At 41.4% G+C, this 24,676-nt stretch overlaps 1 protein-coding gene across 2 annotated transcripts; it reads right to left on the reverse strand.

Annotated features, from left to right (window-relative positions):
• Positions 1 to 1,662: 1,662 nt before the first annotated feature.
• Positions 1,663 to 22,196, reverse strand: LOC125892179 (NACHT, LRR and PYD domains-containing protein 12-like). 2 transcript variants are annotated; one of them, XM_049581992.1, is made up of 11 exons: positions 21,999 to 22,196; positions 20,054 to 20,185; positions 14,806 to 15,038; positions 11,738 to 13,532; positions 10,774 to 10,950; positions 8,647 to 8,823; positions 8,116 to 8,289; positions 6,190 to 6,366; positions 5,414 to 5,587; positions 4,889 to 5,062; positions 1,663 to 4,698 (listed from the first exon to the last, which is right to left on the reverse strand). In XM_049581992.1, exons 2-11 carry the CDS (start codon positions 20,176 to 20,178, stop codon positions 4,680 to 4,682), a joined length of 3,225 nt encoding a protein of 1,074 aa, XP_049437949.1. In that variant the 5' UTR covers positions 20,179 to 20,185; positions 21,999 to 22,196; the 3' UTR covers positions 1,663 to 4,679. The 2 variants fall into 2 exon arrangements, with proteins under 2 accessions (XP_049437949.1, XP_049437947.1); XM_049581990.1 differs by lacking the exon at positions 21,999 to 22,196 and adding an exon at positions 20,305 to 21,943.
• Between the last annotated feature and the right edge of the window lie 2,480 nt (positions 22,197 to 24,676).

The raw sequence follows: 24,676 nt of genomic DNA on the forward strand, positions 1-24,676 counted from the left end.
TAGCAGATACAGTTTCATGTTAGGTCGAGCTCTGACGTCATCCAGTAGGCATTTCTAACAAGACCTGAGAGATTGTAAATTATATAATGATTGAGTATCAGATTGTTTTACATCATCAGGATCAACATCAGCCAATGATTTCGGTATAGAATAGCTGTTTGATGGAGTTGGATGGTTTAAGGTGTGATACTCATAAAGGGGAAAGAAGTCAGTGTAATTTCTGATATATTTTAATGCGCACGGATTTACTTTTTTACTTTTAAGGGACTGGCACTGCCTTTTATTAGCCTGGTCAGACGCTGGTGCTTGCAATTCTCAGAAGTATGTCCAATTCTCTTTTTAATAATCATAAAAAGCCATAAAACACAAACAGCATGATAGCCTTATTCAAATGCACAAAAAACTATAAGTTTGTACTGCCCATATTTTGCACAAGAAAAACTTGTCCAATGCAAACAGTAGATTTTACAATAATAAGGCCTTGCAGCACATCGGTCAGGGCGTGGGCAAGATGTAGGTCTCTAATGTGGGTTCCTCATTTTACTAATACCAGAGGTGGGACCAAGTCATTGTTCTGCAAGTCATAAGTACACTGCTCAAAAATATTAAGAGAACACTTGATCGTTACAGCACAACAGCATGTCAGTTAAACTTCAGGGATATCAATCCATCCAAGTGACTGTGAACCAATTTCACCTGCTTTGGTGCAAATGAAAGTGGCAACAGGTACAATGGAGAGGCAAAAGCAAGACAACCCACAAAAAGGGAATGGTTTTATACGCAGTTCGATTGGCTCGTCAGAGAACACCAGAATTGGCAGATCCGCCATTGGTGCCCACTTCTCTTTACAGATGAGAGCAGGTTCACACTGAGCACATGTGACAGGTGTGAAAGAGTCTGGAGACGATGTGGTGAATGTTATGCTGCCCGTAACATCATCCAGCATGACTTGTTTGGTGGTGGGTCAGTGATGGTCTGGGGGGGCCTATCCTTGGAGGGTCACATAGACCTCCATGTCATAGCCAACAGTGCCCTGACTTCTGTTAGGTACCAGGATGAAATCCTCAGAGTGATTGCCAGACCTTACGCTGGTGCAGTGGACCCTGGGTTTCTCCTGGTGCAGGACAATGCCCAGCCTCATGTGACCAGAGTGTGTAGGCAGCTCCTGAGTGACAAAGGCATTGATGCCATTGACTGGCTCTCTTGTTCCCCTGACCTAAATCCAAATGAGTACCTATGGGACATTATGTATTAGCGCATCTAAGGGCACCAAGTACCACCACAGACTGTCCAGGAGCTCACTGATGCCCTGATCCTGGTCTGGGAGGAGATCCCCCAGGACACCATCCGCCGACTCCTCAGGAGCATACCCAGACATTGTTTGGAGTGCATACAGGCACACATTTCAAGTTGGATCACCTTGTGATTCCAATTTTTTACTTTGATTTTCAGTGTGATTTTTAAATCCAGCCCTCGCTGGGTTGATGATTTTGTGTGATTTTAGTGTTCCCTTAGTTTTTTTGAGCAGTCTAAGTCTTTCCACTCAAGACAGGCAAGTCCTAAATCAAGTTACAAGTCCCTAAACTTTGAGTTTCAGTCCTATAGAAGTCTGTGATGCCATTTGAACAAGACTTTTTTTTTTTTTTTTTAAATTTGCTTGTTACATCTCTGGTGAAGATTTTGTATGCAAACATAATTATTCTTGGTGTCATTTTTTTCAACTGGCTCTCAGTCACGTAACATTATTTCTTCATGGTTCTCTCCTGCAACCTGCCTGGATGCTGTTCGATTGGTTTAAACAAAGTGGATCTGGAGAATTATCCCTGCATTCATGGAGTTTCAGAATAATCTGAAAAATTAGTTGCCCACTAGGAAAAGTTCACATGAGCTTCCACGCAAGTCCAAAAATCTGTGAACATTTTGGTACACAATTTGCCGAGTTGGCATCAACTACCAATATAGCACATTAGCTTTTAACCCTTCGTTGCTGTCCAGGTAGACTGACCTAGATCAGTCAGAAAAGTATTTGTATTATTTGGGTAAAGCAATATTTTAATCATTTTAGAGGTGTAGAAACAAGTCTTGGACAAAGTCACCTTGTGATATAAAACTGAAAACTGTTACCAATGTGTTGTTTAAATACTCTGAGCAATAAAATGCAACACATCATTGCAGCGTCTGTGTTGTTTCCACATTACAACTTAAAGCTCATGAACACACCAAAGTTGTAAGAACATTTCAATGGGAAATGGGACCGTCCGAGGAGCACGTGAATGCAGCATTAGTGTTGATTTGCTAGAAATGTAAAGGGTTAATGTTAGTTAATTTAGGAGGTGAAGGGAACTTATTTGATTCATGGCATGCATTTCAAGTAACCTGAAGTAACTTTTTAATCTTTGACTCAAGTCCACACCTCTGACAAATACAGTCCACAGCTGTATGAAGACAGTCAGCATGTTAGTTTGTAAGTAGACGTGGGTGCTTGAGGGACAAAAAGTTTGTGTCACTGTTTTCTGTATCTGCTTTATTAAAAACAAGCTGTATATATTTTCCACACCAGCATCATTAAATAACTTAAACATTCAGGAAAAGCATCCTTTTAACAAACCCTAAGCATGATAATGTTGGCTAAATATTCTGTACACATTATTATAAGAAAAAAAAAGCATTGAAACAACAGTTATATACACCGACTGTATGGACACTTTCAGTCTGGCTGTGACGCAATCTGTCTATCTGCACCAATAAAGCAGTGGTTCCCAACTGGTTGGTCACTGTCCAAAAGTGGGTTGCGAGTCCATTCTGAATTGACTAACCTGCAAACATGTCATGTTTGTAAAAAAAAAAACAAAAAAAAAAAAAAACACTTAACTTTAAAGTACAGCGACTTTCTAGCACAAAGCTTTTATTTTGAAGTGTTTCCTGCTGTAGAATGAGTGACTAACAGACCGCTACGTGACAGAGACAGCAAAGTTGCTCGACCACATTGCCAAATGCAAGTATGGCGCTGAATGTGTTCCAACTGTGTGGACCTTTAACTAATGACTAAGGAGAAATCTGTCCGGACCAGTTGGGAAGCACAGCTCTAAAGTTCTTTAATTAACACATTACATTTCGTTTGTTTAATCTGTACAAAAAGCAAAGGTTACCAACAACAATTCAGCGTTTTACTAGTACCAGTAACTTCCTGGGGCTGCATTCACAAACATTCTGATAAATACTCCCAGAGAGCTCCTCACCCTAAACAAAGGGACAGAAACCCTTATCTCATTGAGGAGGTGTGGTTGACCCCGCTGCTAGGTACGATGCCTTCTTTTTACAGGTGTGATTGGTTGTCACAGACTCACTCTTTTGTGGGTCTGTAAGGAGTGGACACCCAGTGGAAATGAAATGAACTGTAGACTGTGAAAGTGTTGCCATTGTTAGCGTGATCACTCCGCTGATGGAAGGTTGAGACAGACTCAAGTCATCACTGCTGCACTGTTGCATTTTTCCAGTTTGCAAATATGTTAGAATTGAGATTATTTTAAAGCGGAAAAAATATAAAACTATTCCTTTGGTTAACTCCGAGCAGACTTGGCAAGATATAATTGTGTTTGTTAAACATTTTATTCACACTGAAACCAAAAAAAACAATAAAACATCTTATCTTACAAATGCCTGGTGGGCATGATGTCATTCTTAGGTTTGTCGTGTTGCGCTTTAAGGAAACAGACATGATCCTGGGTCCTGTAAGCATAGAGGGGGAATTTCATGTAGAAATTCCTATTTTTGAAATTGGAGGAACATCCACTAGACTGAAAATTTCCATGTCAACATGGGCAGTCAGGATAAAAATGGTAATCTGCTGGCCGATGAAGAATCATTTGGAAAAAGTGTTTTCCCCAAAATCAACAATACATATTTTCCCCTTACCTGTAGTGCTATATATCAGTCTAGACTGTTTTGGTGTGAGTTGCTGCGTGTCGGGGATATCGGCCGTAGAATATCATGACCCAGTTACTCGAGATAATCCACAGATCTTGTCATGAGCAGTTTCATGTAGGAACTATTTTCTTTCTGCAGAACTACCCCCACCAACTGTATCACTGCACAGAGGAAAGCATGCATCTACTCATAGACAAGAGGCTCATGCTTGTGACAGCGTGAGATGTAAACATTAATGGCATCCTCCTCGGCTGAGCTGTAACATTAGCTAGCCCGGTGGTGCTAGGTGAGCTAGTAGAGAATTATCGCTTCCTTCTGTGTGGTGATAGAGTTGGGGGGAGTAGTGTGGTAGAAAGAAAATAGTTCCTACATGAGACTGCCCACAACAAGGTCTGTGTATTATCTTGAGTAACCGTGTCATAATTTCTGCAAAGAGGCATTATTATTGAGTTTTTTTTTAATGTATTTTTTGGCGCTTTGAGCACCACAAGCCGAGTGCCTAGTTCCATTATATTGGGGAGAAGGCAGACATCTGTACGACCGTTATCTCCAACACTCGGCAGCTCACGCCAAAACAATCTAGACTGATAAATAGCACTACAGTAAAAAGAAAAATGTTATTTTCTTGATTTGGGGTTGAACTGTCCCGTCAGGACACAGCTGTAACGTTGCAGATTTTCGCAGCCCCGGAGTCAGAAACGCATCATGGCCAATGATAAGATGCATTATAGTCAGATGGACGCACTCCAGGTTTACTCCATTTCCTCCATTCTGTAGGAATGAACAAAAATATTCTGCAGGTTAAATTAAACACATTATCATATTCAGCTCCTGGCCTAATTGAGAATAGTATATCTGCATCTTGTGCAATCCTGTTCACTAGGGAAAGCAGACATTTGTAAAGTTGGGGGTTTTGAATACTACTGAAAATAGTATACACTGACTCAAACCCGCCACTGACCTGAGAGTCACAAGTCTGCAGTTTGGACTCCCCAGGATGCCAGACAGCAGCTTCACTCCAGTTTCCTGCAGGCTATTTTCATTCAGGTCCAGTTCTGTCAGACAGGATGGATTGGACTTCAGAGCTGATACCAGAAAGGCACAGCCTTCATCTGTGACCCGGCAACGCTTCAACCTGCAGAGATAAGTAGATTTTTATGGGGCTACTTTTGAACGACTATAGTGTCAGTGAAGCATGTCAGTCATTTTTTTTTTAATTGCCAGAAAATTGTCTTCTCTAAAAGTCATTTGATCTCTAGAGCGCCATGAGTACCTTTGCTGAAACAGGCCAGAGTAATACACGTTTTCATGTAAGACAACAGAGATGTCGGGGAGTCTTAATTTAACACAGACAAGCAGCTCAGATGCAATTTATCATGTTGGCAAAGCAGTGAGGAGTGCCAGTATCATGCACCAACAACAGTGCAAAACAAACTACTTCTTATGTCCAATTAGAGCTCCATAGAGAGGGAAAGAGATTCCTTACCTCAGAGTCTCCAGTCTGCAGTGTGGACTCTCCAATCCAGCAGTCAGGTGCTTCACTCCCAAATCCTGTAGATCATTTTCACTGAGGTCAAGCTCTCTCAGACTGGAGGGGTTGGACTTTAAAGCTGACGCCAGAGAAGCACAGCAACTCTCTGACAACCAGCAGCACCTCAGTCTAAACAAAAGAATAAAACAAGCCCTTATATTATACATTATTGCTGGGTTGAAATGCTGCTTAAAAACATCCCGGCTTCACAGCTGAAAGAAAATTGCTCTGGCTGAATTTGAGCTGCTACAGCAGGCTAAGTGAAGGTCCGTCTGCCAGGCTGCCACTGCAAAATGTATATAATGGAAACACAGTATATGTGGACTCTGTTGTGGTGGATGCCGGTTGTTTGTTGAGCTTAGGTGACTCCATTTCTTAGCTTACATCAGCTACTGTTGTCCACTGTTGATGTAGCAGAGCTGAAGAGAGGCAAGACAAGCAGGTACGCACATAACGTCACATCCTTTGAATTTTCCTGGAAAATTCATCCCAAATCCTTACACATAAGACAGTCCACAGGCTGTTAAAGGCAACCAAGAAGATCATGGAAAGTCTCAGTTTTTAAGCCGCATTACAACGTGTTCAACCATTGGCCATAAAAAACGATTAACACTGGTGAAAAGTTACACATAGAGCCTGTAAAATAGGTTATGGAATCATGTTAGCCATTGTGAATGTCAGTGTAAAACTGACTGAATATGCAAGTTATTGTAAGGTGAAAACATGCTGACCTCAGAGCTTCCAGTCCACAATGCGGACTCTCCAGTCCAACACACAACAGCTTCACTCCTGAATCCTGCAGATCGTTGCTACTCAGTTCCAACTCTCTCAGGCTGGAGGGGTTGGACGTGGCCATGGCTGAGGCCAAAGATGTACAGCAGTTCTCCGTGAGACCACATCTATCAAGCCTGTAATTGTAGGGTTAACATTAGATTTGATATGCTGAACAAAATTAAAACATTTGTTTGTACGCCTAACTCCACGAGTCCTCTCTAACAGGCTCTACAATTCACTCCTGAGTAGTACCACACCACCCTGTTTGGTTCTGTTCAGTCAAACTCTCGCGGCTGGGAGTTCATAATGCCGAAAAGTTGCTGCGTTGTTCACTGCATAGCAAACAATAAAGAAAAAAAAAACAGAATTGCGATTTTCTTTGCTCCCGGATAGAGTAAAGAATGGGGAAAGAAGAAATCTGTGGCTCTCAGCCATCAAACGGCAGGGTAAAGATGGAAAGCTGTGGGATCCAGCCAGTCGCTACACCACGCCTGTGGCAGGCACTTCATCACAGGTTAGTTGGCTAACGTTGGCTAGCTAGCTAAAGTCATCAACAATAACATGAGATATTCAAAGCCAAGAAGTTAATTCTAATGAATGTTGAGTAATGAATCGACAGGACATGAATTGAATGAATTAATTGACAGGACATTCGTCCACACAGAGGCTGGCAGCTGAAAAGGACACACACCTCCTCTCATTTTCACTTTCTCGTCATACCGAAGGCGATCAGGACCTCTTAAACTCTCTCCGTAGCATGTAGCCTGACTGGCCATTTCATCTGAAGGGGAAAGACTCAACTGATTTGTTTTTATTTACACTTAATGTGTGTGAAGAGCTCTGATTTTGAATTTGCGCCAGTGAAAATCCCATGTTTCTATCACCTATGATGTCACCAGTGCGTGACCCGTTGTAGTCCCGTTGTAGTCCTGTTGAAGTCATGTATTGTTTGGGTTAAACATGAGCATGTTACAGTCCTGGAGGATTATTAATGTGCACCTCCTCCTGTACTGCCTTAATATGCACATTCAGCACATCCAATGCATCGAAACATTGTTTTCTAGTTGGAGCCGCTCCTCATTTTCAAACTGTATGGTTTGACTAAAATGAACAATGACAGCAGCATAGTCCCCGATGACCAGCGCTAAAATCAACCTGCGCAGTTGTCCCTCCATTGTGACATTAGAAAGTGTCACATTTATCTTGCAAGTGTACTCTTCCTCAATGTTTTGTTTACTTCCTGGATTTTTACCACATGGAAATTCTGACCAATCAAGAACAGCTTTCTCGTACAAGGCATTTTATCGTGAGAACACAAATCAACTCTAGGCAATTGTGCAACTATGTAACAAAACTAGTCCCTGATTCAGACCAAAGCAAGCAAATTCTAGGTCTGAAAGCACCCTAAATTTTACATCAACTGGTCAGGAGCTGCTCATCAGCCCCCTCTGGTGTTGCCCTTACAAACGGCGATCTTACCCCACTCCGGTAATAAGATGACTAGACACAATTTTTAGGCAAGCAAAATTTGTAATATACCAGCACTCCACTGTACCCACCTATGGTCATGCTCCAGTGTAGGAGGAGGTGGAGGAGAAATTGCTGGTGTTGAAGGAAGAATATAGAATGGCTGTAACAGTCTGCAGAACTGAGCAGCTGGAGGTTGGTAACTACTATTTTCTTGTACTACTACTTTAACCAAAAGTACAATACAATATTATTGCTCTGCGTAGCAACAGTGTGGTAGCCTATAGAGCCTGTTAGACAAAACGAAATAGAACTTGTGCTGTCCTTTCATTAATTGCAACATCTTCCAGTTACCATCTGCTGTAAGAACAGATGTTTTCCTCATTAAAGACATGTGATATAATAAGTGAACTCACCGCAGATACTTCAGTCTACACCAAGGACTCTCCAGTGCAGCAGACAGCAGATTTACCCCTAAATCCTTCACTTTGTTTTTACTCAGGTCGAGCTCTGTCATGTGGGAGGGGTTGGTCTTCAAAGCTGAGGCCAAATGGGCACAGCAGCTCTCTGACAGCCTGCAGCAACTTAATCTAGATCAAGATGAAGAATAGAGAATGTTGCTATTGAAGGAAAAATGTTTGGATATAATTTCACCTTTTATTCATTAATTAGAGCCGTAGATAATTTAAAAATGAACTTATAATAACTCAAATGCTCAACTCCAAACACCTCAGCCATGTGCCAGTTTAAAAACGGTACTAGTACTTGGGATGTTTTCTGTTTAAAAGAAAAATTTGTATCATGTAAATATACAGCATGACTGTTATTCCAAGGCAGGGACACCACAGAGAAATCAAATGGGGCCCATAATTCGGTCCCCCCCGAATATAGCAATGGTAATCATACAAAATTAATCATTGCACAAAGTTAATATAACGCTGTCTGACCTCAGAGTCTCCAGTCTGCAGTGCGGACTCTCCAGTCCAGTGCACAGTAGCTTCACCCCCGAATCCTTTAGATAGTTGTTGTTACTTAGGTCCAGCTCTCTCAGGTGAGAAGAGGTGGACTTCAGTGCCGATGCCAGGGAATCACAACAACTTTCTGACAAACTGCAGTTCTTCAACCTAAGCAATATGGAAAAGGACATAATTAAAACACACATTTAGGTCAGATCTCTTTGGAGCTAAATCTGTAGCTCAGAATTGCTTCGCTCTAATCATTAGGTGCTCATGAATATCAGCCTTATATACAGTACAGGCCAAAAGTTTGGACACACCTTCTCATTCAATGCGTTTTCTTTATTTTCATGACTATTTACATTGTAGATTCTCACTGAAGGCATCAAAACTATGAATGAACACATGTGGAGTTATGTACTTAACAAAAAAAGGTGAAATAACTGAAAACATGTTTTATATTCTAGTTTCTTCAAAATAGCCACCCTTTGCTCTGATTACTGCTTTGCACACTCTTGGCATTCTCTCCATGAGCTTCAAGAGGTAGTCACCTGAAATGGTTTTCCAACAGTCTTGAAGGAGTTCCCAGAGGTGTTTAGCACTTGTTGGCCCCTTTGCCTTCACTCTGCGGTCCAGCTCACCCCAAACCATCTCCATTGGGTTCAGGTCCGGTGACTGTAGAGGCCAGGTCATCTGCCGCAGCACTCCATCACTCTCCTTCTTGGTCAAATAGCCCTTACACAGCCTGGAGGTGTGTTTGGGGTCATTGTCCTGTTGAAAAATAAATGATCGTCCAACTAAACGCAAACTGGATGGGATAGCATGTCGCTGCAGGATGCTGTGGTAGCCATGCTGGTTCAGTGTGCCTTCAATTTTGAATAAATCCCCAACAGTGTCACCAGCAAAACACCCCCACACCATCACACCTCCTCCTCCATGCTTCACAGTGGGAACCAGGCATGTGGAATCCATCCGTTCACCTTTTCTGCGTCTCACAAAGACACGGCGGTTGGAACCAAAGATCTCAAATTTGGACTCATCAGACCAAAGCACAGATTTCCACTGGTCTAATGTCCATTCCTTGTGTTTCTTGGCCCAAACAAATCTCTTCTGCTTGTTGCCTCTCCTTAGCAGTGGTTTCCTAGCAGCTATTTGACCATGAAGGCCTGATTCGCGCAGTCTCCTCTTAACAGTTGTTCTAGAGATGGGTCTGCTGCTAGAACTCTGTGTGGCATTCATCTGGTCTCTGATCTGAGCTGCTGTTAACTTGCGATTTCTGAGGCTGGTGACTTGGATGAACTTATCCTCAGAAGCAGAGGTGACTCTTGGTCTTCCTTTCCTGGGTCGGTCCTCATGTGTGCCAGTTTCGTTGTAGCGCTTGATGGTTTTTGCGACTCCACTTGGGGACACATTTAAAGTTTTTGCAATTTTCCGGACTGACTGACCTTCATTTCTTAAAGTAATGATGGCCACTCATTTTTCTTTAGTTAGCTGATTGGTTCTTGCCATAATATGAATTTTAACAGTTGTCCAATAGGGCTGTCGGCTGTGTATTAACCTGACTTCTGCACAACACAACTGATGGTCCCAACCCCATTGATAAAGCAAGAAATTCCACTAATTAACCCTGATAAGGCACACCTGTGAAGTGGAAACCATTTCAGGTGACTACCTCTTGAAGCTCATGGAGAGAATGCCAAGAGTGTGCAAAGCAGTAATCAGAGCAAAGGGTGGCTATTTTGAAGAAACTAGAATATAAAACATGTTTTCAGTTATTTCACCTTTTTTTGTTAAGTACATAACTCCACATGTGTTCATTCATAGTTTTGATGCCTTCAGTGAGAATCTACAATGTAAATAGTCATGAAAATAAAGAAAACGCATTGAATGAGAAGGTGTGTCCAAACTTTTGGCCTGTACCGTAGATGTATTCATAAAATCTATATTGTGCAGTTGCAAGCAGAAATCCATATGTATGAACACATCTTGTTATGAGAGCATTAGTGTAATACAGTTACGTACATGCAATGTGAGTAAATGAGTACTTGAAAACAAAGGCAAAATAAGGAGGAGGAGGAGAAAAGTAAAGAAGAAAGAGATGTCTGAACGTTGTCTGACCTGAGAATCTCCAGTCTACAATTTGGACTCCCCAGTCCAACAGACAACAGCTTCACTCCTGAATCCAGCAGATAGTCATTTTCACTCAGGTCCAGCTTTTGCAGGTGGGAGGGGTTGGACATCAGAGCTGAGGACAGAACTTCACAATGCGTTTCAGAGAGTCCACAGCCAGAGAGTCTGAAATATGTCATGTGAAGTCAGTATTAACCCAAGCAGCAGAGGCATGTGTGTTACTATGCATAATAGTAATACTACTATTTGTAATTAGTAGAAAAAATACTAATGATTACAGTTTACTTCCAAGACAGCCATACACACAGCCATAAACACAGTAAATTGTGGGAGTGGTCTTTAAGGTATGAGGCCAATCATTACTGAGTTGCAAAGTTTGCCCAAATGTGGATAAAAAGGCATCTTTGTTCATTGGATAAATGCAACAAAGTCGTCACTTCCAGGGAGGCTCAGCTTCCCTGGGACCTAATGGAGCGGTAGGTGGGAGAGGACGCTGACGTGTATGCATGATGATTGGAGGAATTGTCTAAAAGACTGAACCCCTTTGTGACTGACAGCGCTTTGGAAATACACACCGGAATCGTCGCATTTCGAGTGGAGTCTTCTGACAGAGTGCCATCTGGTGTTCCTTATTTCCATAAGCGATAGAGCTCATTTTCACTGCTAAACTCATCTGAAAATCTTTGAGGTGTGTTTTGCTGTGGTTCTATGGCATGAGTGTGGTTGAAAAACGGCTTCAATTAAATGTTCTTTTTATAAGTTACTCCCTCGGTACAATATGACTGAATTTTATGATCTAAACTTAAAGTGAGCCACTGTTAAAGTCAATATATTAAGTCATGAAAAAAATGTATACTGCATATGTATGAGAACCTGAATATCTTCACTGTGACAAAAATGGCAATAGGCATAAAGATAGCTTTGCAAGACTGATATTTACATCTGGACTTACCGAGCTTCTCTGCAGTTTCTCACAGCTGGGAGCAGTCTCCGTCGTCCATCACCTGATGAGTTGTACTTCTTAAGATCCAACACCTCTAGAACCTCTTCTGACATCTGCAGCATGTAGGCAAGAGCTGAGCAATGGGTCTTGGTGAGCTTCTTCTCTGATCTGTTGTCTGACTGCAGGTACTCTTGGATCTCCCGATGCACCGAGTGGTCTTTCATCTCCATCAAACAGTGGAAGACGTTGATGCTTCTGTCAGGAGAGATATCGTAAGCATTCATTTTCTTCAGGTTGTTTATTGCTCTCTGGATTACTTCTGGGCTGCTCGCTGTCCAGCCAAGCAGACCTCCAAGGAGACAATGGTTAGACTCCAATAACAGGCCGTGAAGGAAGCGAACAAAGAGGTCCAGGTGGCCATTTACACTGTTGAGGGATTTCTCCACAACTCGACTGAGGAAGTCATCCAGACCCGCATCACTGCTTTTTTTATCCCAGTCTTCTCCCAGGAAAGTGGCCAGAACTTCGATGTTCTTGTTCAGGTAACAATGGACCATGTAGACAGCAGCGAGAAACTCCTGAATACTTAAATGAACAAAGCAGTAAACCATTTTCTGAAAGAGTACACACTCTCTTTTGAAGATTTCTGTGCACAGTCCTGAAAAAACTAAGGCTTCTTCCACACCAAGACCACATCGTTCCAGGTCTTCTTGGTAGAACATGATGCTCCCTTTTTCCAGATGCTCAAATGCAAGTCTCCCCAACTTCAAGAGGACTTCTTTGTCACTCAGCTCTTGTTGGATTCTGTCATGCCCCTTATCGTACTTTTGTGTCTTCCTCTTGGACTGGACCAGCAGAAAGTGTGCATACATTTCGGTCAGAGTCTTGGGAAGCTCTTTTTGGTCCGCAGTCAACATGTGCTCCAGAACTGTAGCAGTGATCCAACAGAACACTGGGATGTGACACATGATGTAAAGGCTCCTGGATGCCTTGATGTGTGAGATGATTCTGCCAGACAATGAATCATCACTGAATCTCCTCCTGAAGTACTCCTCCTTCTGAGCATCAGTGAATCCTCGCACTTCTGTTATTCTATCAACATATGAAGGAGGGATCTGATTGGCTGCTGCAGGTCTGGAGGTTATCCAAAGGAGAGCTGAGGGAAGCAGATTACCCTTGATGAGGTTTGTCAACAGCAAGTTGACCGATGATGTCTGTGTGACATCGGACACAACCTCATTGTTCTGGAAATCCAGCAAAAGTCTACTTTCATCCAGGCCGTCAAAGATTAACAGAACTTTACAGAGAGCAAGTCTTTCTGCTGTGACATTCTGTAGTGTTGGATCAAAGTCATGAAGCAGCTTGAGAAGACTGTACTGCTCCTCTTTGATCAAGTTCAGCTCCCGGAAAGTAAGCAGAATCGCAATGCTGACATCTTGATTTTCCTTGCCCTCAGCCCAGTCAAGAGTAAACTTCTGCACTGAGAAGGTTTTTCCAATGCCGGCAATGCCATTGGTAAGAACTACTCTGATTAATCTCTTTTGGCCAGGTAAGACTTTAAAGATGTTGTGGCATTTGATTGGAGTGTCACGCAGGGTTTCCACTTTGGATATTGTCTCAAGTTGCCACACTTCATGCTGGATATTAACTCCTTCACACTGTCCCTCAGTGATGTAAAGCTCAGTGTAGATCCTGTTCAGGCGGGTTCGAGGTCCTGCTTCACCAGTTCCTTCTATTGCAAATTCACATCTTCTTCTGAGACTGATCTTATGATGGTCTAAAACCTCCTGCAGACTACCAGTAACTGAGAGATAAGCAGAAAAAGAATAAATACTGTTAAACACAGATACTGTATCTCAAAAAAAGAATCAGCAGTTCAGTCATAACTTTAAGTGTAAAGTCAACACTAATTGCCACAAATTGACTGGTTAGTTTCACACTCAACTCACCACTTTCTTCAGTGGCACTCTCTCTATATGCCTTAGCTAAACTATGTCAACTGTAATCAAAACATTGCCCCAAAGAGTGATGTCCATCATTGCATCGTTCAAGTGGGAGAAAGTAGGCACTAACAACTGGAGACGAAAAGTAAAGGGCTGTATGGCGTATACCCACCTCTTTTTCCTGGCCATTTACAGTAAACGCCTATCACGTGAGTGTACCCACTTCCTCCTCGATAACCTACCCATCTACCTAATAGAACACCCAACTTATCAACTACCACAAAACCACTGCCAAGAACGATAGCTATAAAGATAACTATAGTTTTAAAATTGTTCTCACTCAAGTGGATGGCGGAGTCCACATAAGTAAAATGCCAATGACACTGGCGAACCATGTCCTTGGGATCACTTTCCAAGCGATTTGATGAACGATAGAGACAGTGACAGCCGATCAAAATGCAACTGAATTTGCTGGGTGTCACATTATTTAGGAAACACTTTTTGTTGATCTACTGTAATTACACAGTCTGGGCTTTTGTGGTATACAATATTTCCTCATTACCGGTGACACAGAGGGAAATCTGCACCTCGTTTATCGTCCACAGAACAAGGCTGCACACTGACATTTTCAGAACAAAATAAAACAGGCTGCAGTGAGAGTCTCTTTCCATGGGATATTTAAAAATAGCAGGTTTGTGTATTTAGTCCTTCTAAGGCAAGCTCAGGGGTTTAGTGTTGCTGCAGCAAAAAGGAACAACGCTCCATAACACTTTTTTTTCTACGAGTGAGGATTAGAATATATGCAGTTCACATAACCCGGTTGAAATTAATATGTATAAACGCTTGAAGATCCACTCATTACTAAAATGGATGCTCACATTGTTATGATTGACGCCCTCGTTATAGTTATCGTTCTTGGTGTGGACATCCCTTAAGACACCTACAATAGACTGCTTTATTTAAAAAAACTGAATGTAATTTATGCTACCTTGTGTGAACTGGCTAACATAAGGTGTAACATGGGTTTGTCTATTACTTCATTAATAAGCTAACAATTATTTATCGACTGCTTCTGTTGTACTCTTCTGTTGTCTCTGGACAAATACACAGTTTTAAAAACAGTAGATTAGTTACTTGGTTCAGTGCTGTTCTGACTGGGTGTTTGAGGTTCAAGACTTTTTCTGGATCTTTTTCCACATTGGGGACAGGGAGGGTCTCCTGCTGATTCACACTGCTCCCAGTATGAGTCAGTGCAATCCCTGCAGAAGCAGTGTCCACAGGGGGTCGACCTTGGATTCCTCAGGACGTCCTGGCACAAAGCACAACATGGCAGCTGTTCCTCAGTAACACTGCTCGTCGTTTTCTCTCTGTGAAGATGAAGGTGTAAAACAGTGTTCAGTATAACCTGAGTGGATTCAGTTCTTTAATTATCCACTTACTACATATAGTATCAGCTGATTGCAGTAATTGTGGTGCCTGGAAAATACAATGAAGATGGCAATGACAGTGGCGCACTTAAAGTCACATCTACATTATCGCTCAATTATTCCTGTGGATGCTTTCAGGAGATGGTTACCTTGGAGTAACAGTGTGTATTGGGACAGGAGAGAGAAACTGAGCAACTGACCCTTCGCTAAGTCCCACCCCCAAACACAAACTGGCTAATCAGACCAGGGTTCGACAACAACACAACTGTGCTCCATTGACTCTAATGCAATCGTTTCAGATTACTGTCATTTTTAGACTGGTTTTGTGGATTTGGAGCTAAATGTTGTGCCTGGGGCATGTCGTGTTTTAATGATTGTTGGTTGGAAAAAGATATAAGTTTCTTCCCTGTTCCAAAACCAAAGTCAAACCCTGAAAAGTGTAGGGTTAGCTAGCTAGCTACTGAAGATATAGCCTACTGAATGTATACACATGCTGCTTTTGCTTTTTAATGATTATGACACTGAAAAAAAGATTGACCCTGCTGTACAGGAACCAGTGAAGGGAAGCAGGGAAACTTTGCTGATATTCAACCAGCTGTGTGTCATCACATTGTGCGCAGATGAACGTCGTTTGACTTCCCCTGGAGATCCCTGCCCGTCCGACGGAGGTCCAGGTGCTGGCAGCTGCACAGGGGTGAAGCCAAATACGTTCATCTGCGCACACTGTGATACCACACAGCCGGTTCAATATCGGCAAAGTTTCCCTTTATATTCATTGTGTTCTGTGTCGATCAGCAGTGATGTGGTGGTTCACTTTTACACTGTGATCTGTAGCCTATAGTTTGGCTTTAGCTTCTAACTATCTTTGTCTTTTTAACCTGTTGTTGCTGCTGAGTCAGTTTGACATCCTGGATATATCCTTCAAACACAGACTGTAGACCCCTCTGTCTGCTTCTCTCTGGAATCACTCTTTCATTTGTCCAAAAATATGATAATATGTCTTTAGGGAGTGCAGTTAGTTACAGTGTGGGCTCCATGCTTACTCTGACAGCTTGTTGGACCATCACAAAGGGGCGGGGCTTAGCAAAAGGTCAATTATACACAGACCGCTCTCCCTGAATAAATGGCTATTTAGGTAGACTGTGCAAGCAGCTTATCACAACCCATACTTAAGTTTATTGTAAAGCAGCGCCCTCATTTGTCCAAAGTAATTATTACTGTAATATATGTCATTTTGGAAGTCAGTGGAAATTGACCTATTCTGTCAGTTAGGTCTGAGAGTGTTGTCATATGCCTTTTCTTTTTTGTCAGAGCCATAATGGTAAAGTTATACAATAGCTATAGCTTTCAATATTAGTAACGTGTTAATTTTGAGCTTAAATTGACATTGTTAATGAAAACTGTTTAAAAGACAATGATGCAATATTGTATTTACAGCAGGGATTCCCCTAAATACACAGGGCCATGTCCAGTATGATGCAACATTGGCGCATTAAAAAAATTTAAGTCGTCAGCACCGCTGCTGAAAATGCTCTGTTCCGCTCTTCCTGCCTTTTCTACTGTCAAGACACAATTGTATCACGGACAGAGACAAACAGGACATTGCCCTTCAGTTTGCTTGTGTGTTGTATGTTGTGTTTGTGTGCGTCAATGCGCACTACCCGTGCTGTCCTACGTTGTATTTGAACTGTAAGTCAGTGCAGTGATGAAGGGATATGCCAACCTGTTGTATTATTGCTTATAACTATTATAAACTATATTATAACTGTTGTAAAAACAAGGCAACTCTTTCCACTGGAGGGTGTTCTCCAGATGTAGTTGCATAATCAATGGCTGGTAAATGCAAGTCTGACTCAGTTTTTTCTGAATTTCCCACCTCGGTAAAGACATGTCCAGATTTATTAATGAGGCATACACACCCCACCCGCAGCAAGTAAAGCTCACTTCTCTCTATAAGAACATTGATTTCATAAGTAATGACTGAAAACTTTTCTTGTAGTTACTTCAAAGATGTATCATGTTGACTTATGGATATGTCTGGCCAACAAACCAGTCAATTCAACATCATGAAGCAGAAACTCATTATGTTTTGCCACATTCTGTTCAAAAGGGAAACTGCACCTACAGCTGGTTTACCAATTGACTAAGAAACTAAAACTTTCACAGCCAGACTCATGGCCAGCCTGTATAGACATGTATCACCAAAGCAATTCAAATCACGCTGCTGTGATTGAGCCTTGCGTGTCTGAACACAGACAGTTCTTAGTCAGTGGTTTACAGCTGAACTTCAAAATTCAGAAATGTTTTTCAGGGAAGCCATAAAAAGTGACAGCAAGCAGGAGGTTGCATTTTAGATATAGTTCTGAGCAAAATTTAGCATTATTAAAAGAAACTCTATGTTCATCTTGGCCACTATCAAGATAATGAAAACAATTCCTACTCCTGTCATTGATTTCTCTAGTTATTTGCTGCCATGAAAATATATCATACATACAATAACTAATATGAGACCAATTTTAGTTGCATGTTAATTGAAAATGATTTTAACTTGTGTTCATTTCATTAAATGTTGTGTGTCTCAGGCTCTGCCCGGGGGCATTTGTGTGTTGAGCGACAGTCTGTGTCAGGCCTTTATCAAATTTGCTGCAGCTGTGAAATATTTGCCCTTTCTGCTTCTCTGTCCCTTTCAGCCACATTCTCACTTCCTCAGGCCTTTTTTCACTGCAGTCATTTTGACTGGTCATAGTAGGAAAAGCACAAGTGTTACTTATAACATTAACAATCACTCTGTTCTATTCAGATGTTCCAGTGAGAGTGACAGTGAGCATGCATGCACAACACAGGATCTTAAAATTAAAGCAGACAAATGGTATTTAGCTGGAATTAATTTCAGCTAATCCATCTGTGATCAGAAATGTGACGTCGCCTCACATGATGCTTCAGAGGAAAACACTTCTCATTTCTCTTTGTTTCTTCTCTCCTTGCATCTCATCTTCTCATCTCTCCACTGTGTCTTACAAGGGAGCTAAGACATGAGGAAGAGACACAAGTGAGAGAAACATGGATGCGAGACCAGGCACTGGGATGAACCAAAAATGTCCTCTGTGAAATAGGCCTATTGTCATTCTCTACCTGTCCACTAGATGCCCTAAGGCCTTCCCAACAGTCTCCATTACCTGATTCTCAGTCATCTGGGCCCAGTTGTTCAAAATTTTGATCTAGATTTGGAAATTCTATGTTAAGCTGTCCAGGATCAGCTCATCCATCTTACTTTTGGTGCCAGTTTTTCAACATTGGATTGGATCACTCTGATCCAGATAAAGACGTGTCAAGATGACCAAATCCTGCTAACCAGGCAGTCTGCCAATAAAAACGTATCCCTGGAACCAGAAAATCAACAACTGGAACATAAACTGAAACATCTTCACTCTCAACAATTCTGCAACCCCACTGAACATACTCAAAATGAAATACAGAAAGTTAAAATACAGCTGGATAACATAATACATCAACAGACCCAGTTTCTCATGCAAAGAACAAGACTGAATTATTTTATATTTAACATAATGAAAACTTTTTATTTATTTAGACTTTTTATTCATTGGATTAAAATGTGCTATATCGGGATAGGTATCTTTATCGGGATATGAAATGACCTATATGGGGATATGAGATTTTGGTCTTATCGCCCATCCCTATCAGACAATGTAACAAATATCTCCGACATCCACTCCTTCCTCAACAATATTGTACTACCAAAAATAACAGAAGACCATATTAGACCTTACCCCTAAACTCAGAAGAACTCAGGAAAGCCATTTTCTCCATGCCCAACAACAAATCACCAAGTTCAGACGGCTTTCCAGTAGAATTTTATAAACACCACTGGCAACTCATATCTCCCCTTTTTAACAGAATGGTCAATGAAATCAAATCATCAGAAACCATACCCACACACATGAACTCAGCTCTTATCTCTGTTCTGCTCAAACCTGACAAAGATCCAACTCTCACCTCCAGCTACAAACCAATAAGCCTGATCAACTGTGACTTAAAAATAATAAGCAAAGCAAAGCATTAGTCAACAGATTAGAAACAGTCATACCCACAATAATTCATCCAGACCAAACAGGATTCATAAAAGGCAGGCACTCATCCACCAATAGGCATCGTTTATTCAGCGTCATCAGTCTATCCCAGAGAAATCAACTCAACACCATAATCACATCACTGGATGCAGAAAAGGCCATCGACAAAGTCAACTGGACATTTCTATTTACCACCATTGAGAAGTTTGGTTTTGGGGAGTCGTTCACTCACTGGATCAAACCTCTTTATAATTCTCCGTCTGCTTCAGTCATAACCAACAATATTACCTCTCAACGCTTTTTACTACAATGGGGCACAAGACAAGGATGTCCGCTCTCTCCGTTACTGTTCTCAATATTCACTGATTCTCTTGCAGCCGCCATTTGTCAAAATACTTACATTACTTACAATACTTACATTACAAACAAATCACTTTCACCAAAGGTTAGTTTATATGCAGACGATATCCTGCTGTAGGAACGGCCCTGTGTGTAGTTATCAAACGGCTCATTCTAAGATAACAAAAACAATAATTCTTATTTTAAGGTGATGACAAAAAATGAGAACATAATTATGAATGTTACATATAATTTCTGCCAATACATGCCCCTAACTCCTACACACTGGACGCTCAGTGTTTTCAGTTGGTCTTTTCATTTGCACTACAGCGTTCATTTTGAGGTAGACATGCAGCACATGTTCTTGAAATGTTTTTTTTCAACTGCAACTTGGCTTGTTTCATTACAGATTTCCTCAACATTATTGTATATCTCAAAAATGTATTTAAAGGTGGGTGGGGCATGAAACATTATTTTCTTCTAAAGGGTGAAATGACAGAAAATGTTAAGAATAAAGAGAGCTCTTACTCTACGTCGAATAGTCCAGGTTCATTACCAAAGGCGAGAGGAATATCTTTGGAATGGTCACTCTTCAGAGACAGACAGCTGGAAGACTCTGCTTTGAGCCCTTCGTCCCTCCCGAAAGCACTCATATTTGGTCTAACAGGGAAGTCAGTAACACAAGACGTCAGACATTGAAATCAGTGTGACTCACAACAGGATGCATGATTACCCAAATTGCCTAAACTTCGCATACATAAGCTTGGGAGCAGACTTACTGTATTTTATGAGGTTGTTGTTGATCCACACAGTTTACTTCACCTCCCACTGACCTAAGCATCCTCTGCGACCTGACTGACCAGATTTACATCCACAGCTGTCGTCACCAGCCAGTTAAATCTCCAGAGGTCTGTGTCTTTATTATACAGGAAGTAAACTCGTGTGTGTGTGCATGTGTGTGTGTGTGTGTGTGTGTGTGTGTGTGTGTGTGTGTGTGTGACATATAGTTAGCTGAATAATACTAACTATCCTGACTCTGATCAGGTTTTCATGCAGGTACACAGTTAAAGGATGGGTCCACTTTTTCTTACTATATAATGACGAAAACTCTGTCTGTGTGTCTGTTCCACGTTTTTCTCCTCACTGACTTGGTCAATCCATGTGAAATTTGGCACAGTGGTAGAGGGTCATGGGAGGATGTGAATGAAGCAATATTACATCAACTGGCCAAAGGGGGGGCGCTATAGCAACCGATTGAAATTGCAAACTTTGAATGGGCATATCTCATGCCCCGTATGTCATAGAGACATGAAACTTTGCACAGAGATGCCTCTCCTCATGAGGAACAAATTTGCTCCAAGAACCCATAACTATTATAACTATGTTATATAGATTTTCCGCCATTTTGAATTTTTTGAAAAACACTTAAAATCGATCTCTTCCTAGGAAGTTTGACCGATCTGCATGAAACTTGGTGAACATAATCTAGGGACCAATATCTAAAGTTCCCTCTTGGCAAAAGTTGGAAAACTTACTAAAACTGAGCTTCTATAAGGCAATGAATATTGTGGGGGGCGTGGCTCATCACATAAAGGTGTATAACATCTCAAGGGTTTCACCGATCACCACGCAACTTTGTAGGCATATGACCACACATAATCTGAGGGGACCCCTCCATTATTGACCCCATCAAAGAAAATGGGGGCGCTAGAGAGATAATTTCTTATCTAGGCCTAACCGCCATATGGATTTTTCCTAAACTTGGTAGATATGTAGAACAGGACGCCTCAAGGTGACTGGAGAAATTTAACTCTAATTGGCAACTGGGTGGCGCTATAACAACAGAAAAACTTTACTTCACTTTACCAGTGGGAATGGACTAGTTTAAGTTAATCTTGAAATAATATTGAGATCCCTTCCTAAAGCATTTTGTGTTACTGTCACTCCACTGCAGCACAGCAAGGAAATGCTCTATGTGGAACCACAGAGGGAATTTCATCCTAAAAGCCTCATATTAACTGTGGCTGAAATTAAGACATATTTTAACACAGTGAGGACATCAGTGATACTTCTGGTATGGACAATAGGAACAGCTCTGACTGACAAGAGGCATCTGAGCCTTTTATCAACACAGACTAGAACAATGTGGAACTATCCTTCAATGGCATGTTAGAACTTTCTTCTATTCGAGATAGTCGCTTTAGAAAACTAGCTATGCGCCTAGATGATGTCACCCACGTTGATTAACGCTCCCATTACCAGTAATTTATCAATAAAGACAGGCTATAAAATGTCACCTTTAAAGTGTGGAGTTGTACAGGTTACAGTGCGATTTGTTTTACGCCTTACATATATCACATTACAATACTGGTTTAACGTCTCATTCCTAAAGCATCTGCCCATACATTTCAATGACCTATGTAGAGCAAAGTTTGCCATACACGCCTTCTGCCCATCTCGCCCATTGACCTACCTGTCACTGGCCAGGAACTTTACACCCGTTCACTTCTAATAATGTATCCATGATCTGAACATTTGTGGCCGACACGCGGAGCCAAGTTCATCCCAGCTCTTATTTCCTTGCAGTCTACGACACCAAGTCACGTAGTCTGACTTGCTTTTTGTTTTTAAGATGACGAAATAGGAGTTAGAGTCGCACTTCCGCGGAAAAAACTACGACTGCCCCCATATTCTGATCTTTACGGTAAATGAAGTTAAGGGTGTTTCACATGTAGTCCTGAACCGAAACTGAAACTGAACTCTGTCCTCTTAAAGTGCACCAAAAAGTGGACCAACAGAAAAGGGACTCAGAGGACTCAGTTCTGTTCAGCTCTGATGGGGCCTCAGTCCTCTCTCTGTTCACACTACAGCCTATATATGATATATATTGATATAGTTTTTGCTTTGACGTGACACTGCAGTGTGGTTATGAAGCCCCTCACTTTCAGATTATCTTAAAATTAGAGGAAAACCTTATCTGTGCTGTAGACTGCTGCCATTTCATGTATTCTACATTCAACATATGGAGACCTGCAGTATCTTCCGTGGACCAAACTACTCCGTGTCCTGCGTCCTTGCAAGCATTACAGGCCGATGTGGTCTTGTCTGTTTATTCAGGTCTCCCAGTGCAATTGGATGTGATCCAAAAGGCTAAGTACAATACTAAATACATACCACATTTAGTCCTTTTTAAATTAACTGAACTGAACTGCACCAAAAAGTGGACCAACAGAAAAGGGACTCGGTCTGATGGGGCCTCAGCCCTCTTTCTGTTCACACTGTAGCCTATACAGTATATAGTATGAACTGACATAGAGTTCTTGGCTAAATATTTTAAACGTGTCATAATAAACCAGATGCTCTAGTCGCATTGCACAACACAATCTCAATAATTTCTGCGTTAGCGAGACTACAAGATGAAAACTAGGAAAATAGTATTCACTTCTGTAAATTAAAGGCCCACACAAAAGGACTTCATCCCATACAAAATTCCTCCTCTGCACTCCTGGTGCCGTGTCTGGTAAGGAGGTTATGATTGCTTTTTATTATTATTATTATTATTATTAAAATGACATTGAAAAGTTTAGTTGTGTTTCTGCAGCAGCTGTAAATGACAAATGAGGCCACTCTCTTTTGCTCTGTCCTGTTGTAATAACACGTCTTTGACACTAGAGGGCGCCACACACTCATGTACATGGCCCAGACACAGCTCAACTATTTTCAAGATAATTGATAATATTTTAGTATGAATATCCCTTAACCAAACTACAAGATTGTAGGACATGCTTGTCATAACAAAGTATTTTATATTTATTTGAACGTGAACTTGTTCCACTAATTTCTTCATTAATTTCATTATTTCACTATGAAGAACTTGAACCACTGAATATCAGTGCTAGTAGGACCGAGTCATTGTTTTGCAAGTCACAAGTGAATCTCAGGTCTTTGCACTCATGTCCCAAGTCCTAAACTTTGAGTTTTCAACCCTAAACCAGTCATAATGTGCTCTTCATCAAATGTAAAGGCATTTTAACACCAGAATAATCATATAAAAAAATTACAAAACTCATTAATGCTTTTGTAAATTTGAAAATTTGCCACTGAACATTATCTTAAACAAAGCAGTGCTGACATTGCACATAAGTAGCATTCTGTACGTTTCATTTTTCATTCATTTCACATTATACTCAACTCATCATGGGAAAAAAAAGTCTGTATTGGGCGCCACAGTGTTGCAGTGGTTAGCACTGTCGCCTCACAGCAAAAGGGTTCCGGGCTTGAAACTACCAGCCGACTGGGGCCCTTATGTGATCTGTAGCTTCCATATTACATGACTGATCTTCTTAAAAAAAAATCTAAGATATTCAATAAGGCATTTAGTTTACTGCACGATTGATTGATAAAAACATGGGATGAGCCCGTGTTATTCAACCAGGAAGGTTATCTCACAGGATGTATGCAGAAACACACCACCCTGATGCACTGTGGGCACACACACACACACACACTCTCTTTTCCACATCCTGTGGCACTGTGGCAGGCAAGGAATATCCACCACACACACTCTGTGCACCAGCAGGACCAAGGCCAACTGCCTGCTAGTATTTTTATAATCTTCATCCTCCCTGACCTGTTGCTCCCCTCCTGGCGCCAGTGGTCTCAGCTCTCCCCCTGCCATGCCTCAACCTTACACACACACTTGCAAACACACATGCTCCTGTACACTCAGCCACCCCTCCACGGATAATTGAGACCAGCTGTTGCAAGGTGCCTCTTCCCTAGACCCTGCACCCCTCCTTCACCCCGTTGCTGCACTTGCCTTTCTGACAAAAAAGCGATCCCAAAGCCCTCCCTCCGTTTCCTTCTCTCTCTCCTGACACACACCCTCTCCCTCCCACATGCCTCTGAGTGTGTTTGTCTCTTCCCATCACTTGTGTTGACTGACAGAGAGGTATGTTTTTGTTTAGTTTTTTCCTCTTGTTAATGAGACCTCACAAAAGCTAAAATAAATCCCATTCTTGTTTCAAGAAGTTGCTGGAATTTCAGCTTCCTGTTTGCCTTCATAGTCTTTATCACCAAAATACACTACACAACTCAATAACAAATATAACCTTTAATTGAGTTTAGTATGGACATTTAAGGGGCTGTATG

Source organism: Epinephelus fuscoguttatus, linkage group LG7, assembly GCF_011397635.1.
Source record: "Epinephelus fuscoguttatus linkage group LG7, E.fuscoguttatus.final_Chr_v1".
NCBI lineage: Eukaryota > Metazoa > Chordata > Actinopteri > Perciformes > Serranidae > Epinephelus > Epinephelus fuscoguttatus.

Coding starts and splice junctions, on each gene's coding strand:
- LOC125892179 (XM_049581990.1), bottom strand. CDS start 20,366: ATGCTTAGGTCAGTGGGAGGTGAAGTAAACTGTGTGGATCAACAACAA. Junction 8,824..10,773: donor TGTAGACTGGAGATTCTCAG/GTCAGACAACGT, acceptor CATATTGCTTAG/GTTGAAGAACTGCAGTTTGT. Junction 6,367..8,115: donor TGTAGACTGAAGTATCTGCG/GTGAGTTCACTT, acceptor CTACAATTACAG/GCTTGATAGATGTGGTCTCA.